Consider the following 9,194-nt stretch of genomic DNA (forward strand, 5'->3'; position numbering starts at 1 on the left):
GCTGGCCGCCCTCACCAAAAATCAGCATCACCAATTCTTCACTGAAAATGTTATATAAGTTGCCAGTGAGGAAAATAAGTATTTGAACACCCTGCAATTTTGCAAGTTCTCCCACTTAGAAATCATGGAGGGGTCTGAAATTTTCATCTTAGGTGCATGTCCACTGTGAGAGACATAATCCAAAAAAAAAAAAAATCCGGAAATCACAATGTATGATTTTTTAATAATTTATTTGCATGTTACTGCTGCAAATAAGTATTTCAACACCTGCCAATCAGCAGAAATTCTGGCCCTCATAGAGCTGCTAGTCCGCCTCTAAAAAGTCCACCTCCACTCCACTTATTATTCCAAATTAAAAGCACATATTTGAGGTCGTTAGCTGCATAAAGGCACCTGTCCACCCCACACAATCAGTAAGACTCCAACTACTAAAGTGGCTAAGACCAAAGAGCTGTCCAAAAACACCAGAGACAACATTGTAGACCTCCACAAGGCTGGAAAGGGCTACGTGGCAATTGCCAAGCAGCTTGGTGAAAAAAGATCAACTGTTGGAGCACTTATTAGAAAATGGAAGAAGCTAAACATGACTGTCAATCTCCCTCGGACTGGAGCTCCATGCAAGATCCTACCTCGTGGCGTATCAATGATCCTAAGAAAGGTGAGGAATCAGCCCAGAACTGCACGGGAGGAGCTGGTCAATGACACGAAGAGAGCTGGCACCACTGTTTCCAAGGTTACTGTGGGTAATACACTAAGATGTCATGGGTTAAAATCATGCATGGCACGGAAGGTTCCCCTGCTTAAATCAGCACACGTCCAGGCCCGTCTTAAGTTTGCCCATGACCATTTCGATCAGAGGTCTCAAACTGGTTCCAGAAAGGGCCGAGAGGGTGCAGGCTTTCTGTGCAACCACTCACTCCAGCAGGTGATTTCACTGATTAACTGATTCCACCTGCTCAAAGTGATGTTAATCAGTGAAATCACGTGCTGGAGTGGGTGGTTGCACAGAAAGCCTGCACCCTCTCGGCCCTTTCTGGAACCGGTTTGAGACCTCTGATTTGGATGATCCAGAGGAGTCATGGGAGAAAGTTATGTGGTCAGATAAGATCAAAATAGAACTTTTTGGTCTTAATTCCACTCGCCATGTTTGGAGGAAGAAGAATGCTGAGTACCATCCTAAAAACACTGTCCCTACTGTGAAGCATGGGGGTGGAACCATCATGCTTTGGGGCTGTTTTTCTGCACATGGGACAGGACGACTGCACTGTATTAAGGAGAGGATGACCAGGGCCATGTATTGCGAGATTTTGGGGAACAACCTCCTTCCCTCAGTTAGAGCATTGAAGATGGGTCATGGATGGGTCTTCCAACATGACAATGACCCGAAGCACACAGCCAGGATAACCAAGGAGTGGCTCCGTAAGAAGCATATCAAGGTTCTGGAGTGGCCTAGCCAGTCTCCAGACCTAAACCCAATATAAAATCTTTGGAGGGAGCTCAAACTCCATGTTTCTCAGCGACAGCCCAGTAACCTGATTGATCTAGAGAAGATCTGTGTGGCGGAATGGGCCAAAATCCCTGCTGCAGTGTGTGCAAACCTGGTGAAAAACTACAGGAAACCTTGACCTCTGTAATTACAAACAAAGGCTACTGTACCAAATATTAACACTGATTTTCACAGGTGTTGAAATACTTATTTGCAGCAGTAACATACAAATAAATTATTAAAAAATCATACATTGTGATTTCTGTTTTTTGTTTGTTTGTTTGTTTGTTTTTTAGATTGTCTCTCACAGTGGACGTTCCCCTAAGATGAAAATTTCAGACTCCTCCATGATTTCTAAGTGGGAGAACTTGCAAAATCGCAGGGTGTTCAAATACTTATTTTCCTCACTGTATGTTTTAAGGCAGCATTTGAAGATACGTTTTTAAGTTGATTCACCCTGACAGTGTTTCCCGTTTTCTCTCTCTCTCCTTAGAGTGGTGTTGCTAAAGAGGGAACAGCAGATCCAAACAGGACTTCAGGCCAGCGTTCTCACCATCAAGGTGGTCTAAATACAACTCTCCCTTGTCCTCTAGGGTCGAAGCAGGTCTAGATTAGACTTTGTGAAAAGCAGCGGTACTCTTCACTCTCACACATCTGGATGAGAATCTCTCTTAAATTTCAAAAACATATCACTAATCACTTCACTTTTTGGAAGAGTGAAAATACCATTTGAAATGGATACGTAGATGGCATAGAAGTGTAACTCTTAAGAGGTTCTGGAAACTCAGCATATAAACATGGTTTTGACACAAATTGAGATAATTAGAAGTACATTTTATTGAAAGTATTGCGTTGTTTGTGAGTAATCCTCGACTGTGTCTGTCATTGCTGATTGGTTTTGTGTCTTATTGGCAGTACTCGTTGCTGTGTAGTCGGTTGCTGTCTCTTTAAATTGTGACCTTTAAGAAGACACTCAGCGCCATATTGGTCTGAATTTGTGCTTTAGCTTGTTTTGTACTGTGGAGATGTTTGTGCTCAGGGCTGGTGTGTTCAAACTAAATGTGCCTGGTAAAAGCCATATATGGAGCCATAGCCAAAATAATGCAGTAAATTACCGCTTTTAAAAGTAATGACTGTTGTTCAGGTTTACACACAGTGTGTTTGCTTGTGTGTTGCTTGTTGCCAGGTGTTTGTGTGTTTGCATGATTGTTACCTTTCTAATTTGTCATGGATGTGGCCATTGCCTTTATTCCACACAGCAAAAAAAAAAAAAAGTTTAATTTCTAGTCAAAATATCTAATCTACATTAAATATAAGACACATTCACTGAATGTTGATAAGAGATATTCAAAAATCACATATTAATGGTTTGGCAATTTCAGTAATTATTTGCTTTACTAGGGACATATGTACATCATTATGATGTAAAAACAAAAAGTCAACTGATCATATTTGTGTACGAGGTATTTTTGTTAAGCATATATGTGCCTAAAAAAATAAGAATTCATGCAGATCCAGCTGTGGTGAATTGGTACATGTTTTATCTTGAAAGTCCTTCATGATGTTACTTCACATTACATGGAGAAAGGGCAGGGTGGTCTTTGAACTGGGAACCTTACTTTTTTCAGACTGCATTTTATATATCCATCCATCTATTTTCTATGCCCAATTACTCCAAATAAGGGGCACAGATCATGGGGTTGGAGCTTATTACAGCAATCACAGGACGTGAGGCTGGATACACCCTGGACATGACACCAGTCTGTCACATCCACACACACAGCTATGCATATATATATATATATATAGCTAAATAGAGAGCAGGTTGGCCAAATGTTGAATGCCTCTTATCATTATTAAGTCCCGTATTTTGTCATGGTACAAATTTCATTCTGGTCAGCAGCTCAATTTCCTTTCTGTCAGAGAACAAACACCCTGTTGTGAGTTCTGAATGATTTGTGAATAAGTGCTGAGTGTTGTTTTGTTGTTGTAAATGAATCTTTGTTCTGTGTTTTATATTATTGGATCTGAGACGAGGTGGTTTCATCCAGTATATAATGCATACGTTTCTTTACAAGATAGATAGATATATATATATATATATATATATATATATATATATATATATATATATATATATATATATATATATATATATATATATATATACACATACATACATACAGTTATATGTAAACGTTTGGTACCCCTGATGATTTTCATTTATAAATCATTGGTTGTTTGGATCAGCAATTTCAGTTAAATATATCATATAGCAGACAAACACTGTGATATTTGAGAAGTGAAATTAAGTTTATAGGATTTACAGAAGGTGTGCAATAATTCTTTAAACAAAATTATGCAGGTGCATAAATTTGGGCACCCCAACAGAAAAAATACATCAATATTTAGTAGATCCTCCTTTTGCAGAAATAACAGCCTCTAAACACTTCCTATAGCTTCCGATGAGAGTCTGGATTCTGGTTGAAGGTATTTTGGACCATTCTTCTTTCCAAAACATCTCAGGTTTGTTGGTTTTCAAGCATGCATAGCCCGCTTAAAATCACACCACAGATTTTCAATAATAATATTCAGGTCTGGGGACTGAGATAGCCATTACAGAACGTTGTACTTGTTCCCCTGCATGAATGCCTTAGTAGATTTTGAGCAGCCACACAGCATGATGGAACCACCTCCGAATTTTACTGTAGGTAGCAAGCGTTTTTCTTGTAATGCTGTGTTTTTTTTCAGCCATGCATACCGCCCCTTGTTATACCCAAATAACTCAATTTTAGTTTCATCAGTCCACAACACCTAATTCCAAAATGAAGCTGGCTTGTCCAAATGTGCTTTAGCATACCTAAAGCGACTCAATGGCTTCCTCTGCATTACTCTCCAATACAGCATGTCCTTGTGCAAAGTGCGCTGTATAGTTGAACGATGCACAGAGACACTATCTGCACCAAGATCATGTTGTAGGTCTTTGGAGCAGGTCTGTGGGTTGATTATGACTGTTCTCACCATCCTTTGCTTCAGCTTATCTGAGATCTTCTTGGACTGCCACTTCGGGCCTTAACTAGTACTGTGCCTGCGGTCTTCCATTTCCTCACAGTGGAAACTGACAGCTGAAATCTCTGAGATAGCTTTTGTATCCTTGTCCTAAACCATGATGTTGAACAATCTTTGTTTTGAGGTCATTTGAGAGTTGTTTAGGGGCTCCCATGTTGCCACTCATGAGAAAAGATGCAAAAGGGGGAAACATTTGCAAATGGCCACCTTAAATACCCTTTCTCATGATTGGATTAACCTGTGTAAGGAGGTCAAGGGTCAGTGAGCTTCCCAAATCAATTTTGTGTTCCAATAATTAGTGCTACATGTATGCAAATCAATAAAAAGACAAGGGTGCCCAAATTTATGCACCTGCCCAATTTTGTTTAAATGATTATTGCACTTTCTGTAAATACTAGAAACTTCATTTCACTTCTCAAATATCAGTGTGTTCGTCTGCTATAAGATATATTTAATTGAAATTTCTGATCCAGACAACCAATGATTTATAAAGGAAAATCATGAAAATTATCATGGGTGCCCAAGCTTTTGCATACAACTGTAGTTAAATGTTTCAAATTGTCATCTTCTTTTTCTGCACGATCATCCTTGTTTGCTTGGATCCAGCTTGTTGAATTCCTGATGTCTCTTTTGTTCATGCGCAATGAACAAAATTGCACTTCATCTCTAAATGGGAGAATATCTTCCCCCCCCCACCACCATCTAGTATACAATTATACGGGGTCTGAAATGCAGATTTACTGCAAACAGCAAATCATAATCCGTGGGAATCTTGAAACTGTTTGGATACAAACATCATGTGCCACATGCTGCTACCATTACATCATATTTATGTGAATATTATTCAAGACGTCTTGGTGAAGCCTCAGTGGAGATTATAGACATTTGTGATGGCATAAAGATCTATAAAAAGACAGATGTGATGCGCCAGTAAAATTTAATCAACTATTCCAGGAAGCAAGGACATCTGACCACTAAACTTAACTGAACTCAGATTCATTATCAAGTTTTCACATTCGCCATCCACAAGCAAAAAAAAACAAAAAAACCCACACACACAAACGCACACATGTAGAGAGGGGATGTTGCTGTCCTCAGATGGTATTTTAAAGCATCATTGTGTAGCTATGAAAATACAAATTCAAAGTTGTATCCAAGCAAATTTTGTATTTTGTCATGTCTTAAAACATATTTTCTGTACAAATGGTATTTTCTGTGGTTTTTAATGCGTCGTGAGTCCCAAGCAAACCTTTGGGATACTTTATGACAAACTCTGACACAACGTAAGGCTCACGGCTGCCATTCGTGTGACCACAATGACTCTAACAATGCCTGGGATGAATTTTCATTCATGTTTCAATGTGGGAAATTCATGGGTCAAAGATACTTCCTACCAACAGTTTAAAACAACAATCATAATATTGCCACATAGTGTTAGAATTTCCTTTTCAGGCTGTTTTGCACAGTCACTGGAAATTCATCCCTGCCCCGCCCTGCCCCTTTTAACACAGCATGTACAGTTGCTTGATTACTTTGACTGCATGATTTGTTGATTTATTGCCTGTGTTTGAGTGATTGTCTGATTTAGCAATTTTTCCCCCTATAATGGGTTTTGTTGGATTCTTTCTTACAGTCAACTCTTCTTCATCTCACTGTCTTGTCTTTTCACAATACTACCACCTACTGGCCATTTGAGTTACTGTGCATAGAATTTGCTCTCCATTGCTTTCTATTAACTGCTGTTCTGCTGCCCCCTGCTGGTCAGTACAGCCTAAACATTCAGCGCCTGCTTTAATTGTTCTCTACAGTTAACTTCTCTGTTGGTTTTGGGTTTCTATAAATGTCTGAGGTCATGATGTGAATGGGCATGTAGACAAAGCTGTAGACCTGTTTCATGTCCTGTTTTGCTCTCTCGATGAGTCTTACAGATGATTGGTTTGGAACTAACTGCTGCTCTAAAATAATGCATACTGGGTCTTTTTTAACCTATATATTTCTTGTATATTTTACATTCCATTGATAAATAAATATCAATCCATATAATGTAATTGCGCTGTTTAAATTGATCTTTTAGGTGTGCCAGTGAAATCACATAGTATGGACCCATCTACAGAGACGGCTAAGAAAGCGTATGAACCAGTACCAAAAGCCAGCCAGGGTCAGAAACCTAGTCCAAGTCAAGCACAGAGACCAGCTCAGAAGCCAGTGCCAGTCCAGAAGGCTGTCTCAGTCACAAAGCCCCCGGTACCGAGGCCTCCCCCGATGACAAGAGCCCCATCAGTCACAAAACCAGCACCAGATTCTGTTTCCGCTGCAGCTAAAGCTTCACCTTCATCCCCAGCAAAAGCTGTGATTCCACCTCCAGCTTCTCCCCCAACCAAAGCCGCGGTTCCTGCTCCAGCCTCTCCCCCAACCAAAGCCGCGGCCCCTGCTCCAGCCTCTCCCCCTGCCCCAGCCTCCCCTCCTGCCTCAGCCCCAGCTCCATCCTCTTCCCCAACCTCAGCTCCTACCACAGAGCAACCCAAGCCCCAGCCTCAGGCCTCCCCATCTGCATCCCCTGGCAAACCAAAAGAGCTGCCTCCCAAACCCACCCCACCTGCAAAGCCCATCCCTCCTGTACGCCGGAATTCCAAGCCGCAGCTCCAGCCAAAACCTCAAACTCCACCACCTCCCAGAGCCTCACCCAAACCCCAACCTGCTGCCCAAGACACCGAGCCGGCTCAGGCCACAAATACTGCAGCGGCCCCTGGCCCAGCACAGGCTCAACCCCCGGCCAAAGCTAGCCAGTCCTCACCTAAAGCTCAGTCTCCAGCTAAAGTCCAGTCTCAGGCCAAGCCAGCCTCCCCACCAACAAACCCGGAGCCTGTCCCAGCAGAAACGGCCGTGGCCCCAGCAGAGGCCCAGGCCCCTGTGGAAGAACAGCCAGTGCAGCAAAAGAGTCATCCTCTGCTGAAGTAAGATCACCAGTGCTGCTGCTAATGGCAACATACGTGTTTAGGACATTACATTAAATATCTGCTGTCTTTACAAAGAATATGCTTCACTTTCATGGCAGCTAAGAATCTCAGTATTTATCTCAGCTGTGCAGCTTTTCACCTGATTTCCTTTCTTGCTTCCTGCAACTTTGTCTGTCAGTATTTGAAATCCACTTTCTCTTTATTTCTCCTTTTCTTCCTTCTTTTCTGCCTCTCCTACCTTTCTCCTGACCCTTTTTTCCCCACCACCTCACGCCCACATTCTTCTAATTTCCTTCCCAGTAAGTCCCAGTCCCTGACCAATGCCTTCAATGCCTTCAGCGACTCCTCTTTCTTCCGTGGGGTTTCAAGCTCGGGGGGCGATGGCCAAGACGAAGCAAAGGCAGAGACCATTCGCAACCTACGAAAGTCCTTTGCCAGCCTTTTCTCCGATTAGACGAAGCCAAGCTGTAGTCAGCTCCAGTGTGATTCTGGCCAGTGATGACTTGATTGACATTAAATGTGAACCAGTCTGAGATTAAATTTTGTGTGTTAACTGTACTGTACTCCTTCCGCCCCTGTTCTTGGCCCCACCTCCTACATTTCTGCCTCTTTGTGTGAGTAACAGTGACATCTGCTGGCCTGGATATTCAGTTCATGATTCTGTGCCAGAATAACTGGACTGAAGGAGTTACGTCATTGATTAGAGAATAGAACCGAATAGAATAGTTGTATATTTTGCCTTGAGAACGTTTAATGAAGACTTTATAATGTGTACGAAAAGTATATTAAAGCCTACATAAAGAATGTAAATATATATAAAGTATATAACTATATAAGGGAGATAAGCCAGTAATAGAAAAATATCCAGTCGCATTTTGGAATTTGCTTCCATCAGTGACATAACTCTTTCATTCAGTACCTGGATTTATACAAATTTTAAAGATACTCTCCAGCACTTTAAAAAATTATTGTTGCACATGATGTATTTTAATATATAGTTTTCCACGTTTCCCCATAGGCCCTGAAAAATACCTTAAAAACCAATGAATATATTTTCTCCTGCTCCCTCTGTGAAAAATGCAATTTAAGCAAATTGATTACGCCCCAAGACCCCCCCCCCCCCCAGTCTGCTTGTCTGAATCTACACTCTCCTGGTTATTTGCATACTTGGTTGCAATTGGTTAATTCACATTTCTGATGCATTAATGGAGTTTATCAACCTCCAGCAGTGACTTGTGAAGAAAATATTAAAATGAAAAGCATCAGAGGGCTGACAGAAAACCCTGCGCGCTCTGAACAAACATGGCTTCCGTTTATGACTTCTTTGTGACCAATCAATTAGAAATATTTTGCTAATTGATTGTAACTTGAGCTCATCTCTCTACCCCTATTGGGTCCGGAGAATACATTTTTTGCACCTTATTTTTGTTGGCCTTAACCTTGATCTTTGCCCTGTCCTCTCCAAAAGTTAATCATCTCCAGATATCTGCCCAAGTAATAATCCCACCAAGCTTGGTGAAAATCTGACCAACCATTTTGTTTTATTTCATCACACATACACACACACACACACACACACACACACACACACACACACACACACACACACAGGACACATTAAAATACTCTGCTTTGCCAGCGCACAGGGTTACAAATTGAACAGTTTGGATTTAACATGAACC

At 41.3% G+C, this 9,194-nt stretch overlaps 1 protein-coding gene across 1 annotated transcript in view; it reads left to right on the forward strand.

Moving 5' to 3' along the window:
* Positions 1 to 8,583, forward strand: part of syn2b (synapsin IIb) — a 266,425-nt gene extending 257,842 nt beyond the window's left edge. The window contains exons 11-13 of the mRNA XM_034166202.1: positions 1,980 to 2,046; positions 6,630 to 7,509; positions 7,813 to 8,583. Coding sequence (XP_034022093.1) covers positions 1,980 to 2,046; positions 6,630 to 7,509; positions 7,813 to 7,966 — 1,101 coding nt within the window. The 3' untranslated portion in view covers positions 7,967 to 8,583. The remainder of the gene's footprint in view (positions 1 to 1,979; positions 2,047 to 6,629; positions 7,510 to 7,812) is intronic.
* Positions 8,584 to 9,194: the final 611 nt, after the last annotated feature.

This window comes from Thalassophryne amazonica, chromosome 3, assembly GCF_902500255.1.
Source record: "Thalassophryne amazonica chromosome 3, fThaAma1.1, whole genome shotgun sequence".
Classification (NCBI taxonomy): domain Eukaryota; kingdom Metazoa; phylum Chordata; class Actinopteri; order Batrachoidiformes; family Batrachoididae; genus Thalassophryne; species Thalassophryne amazonica.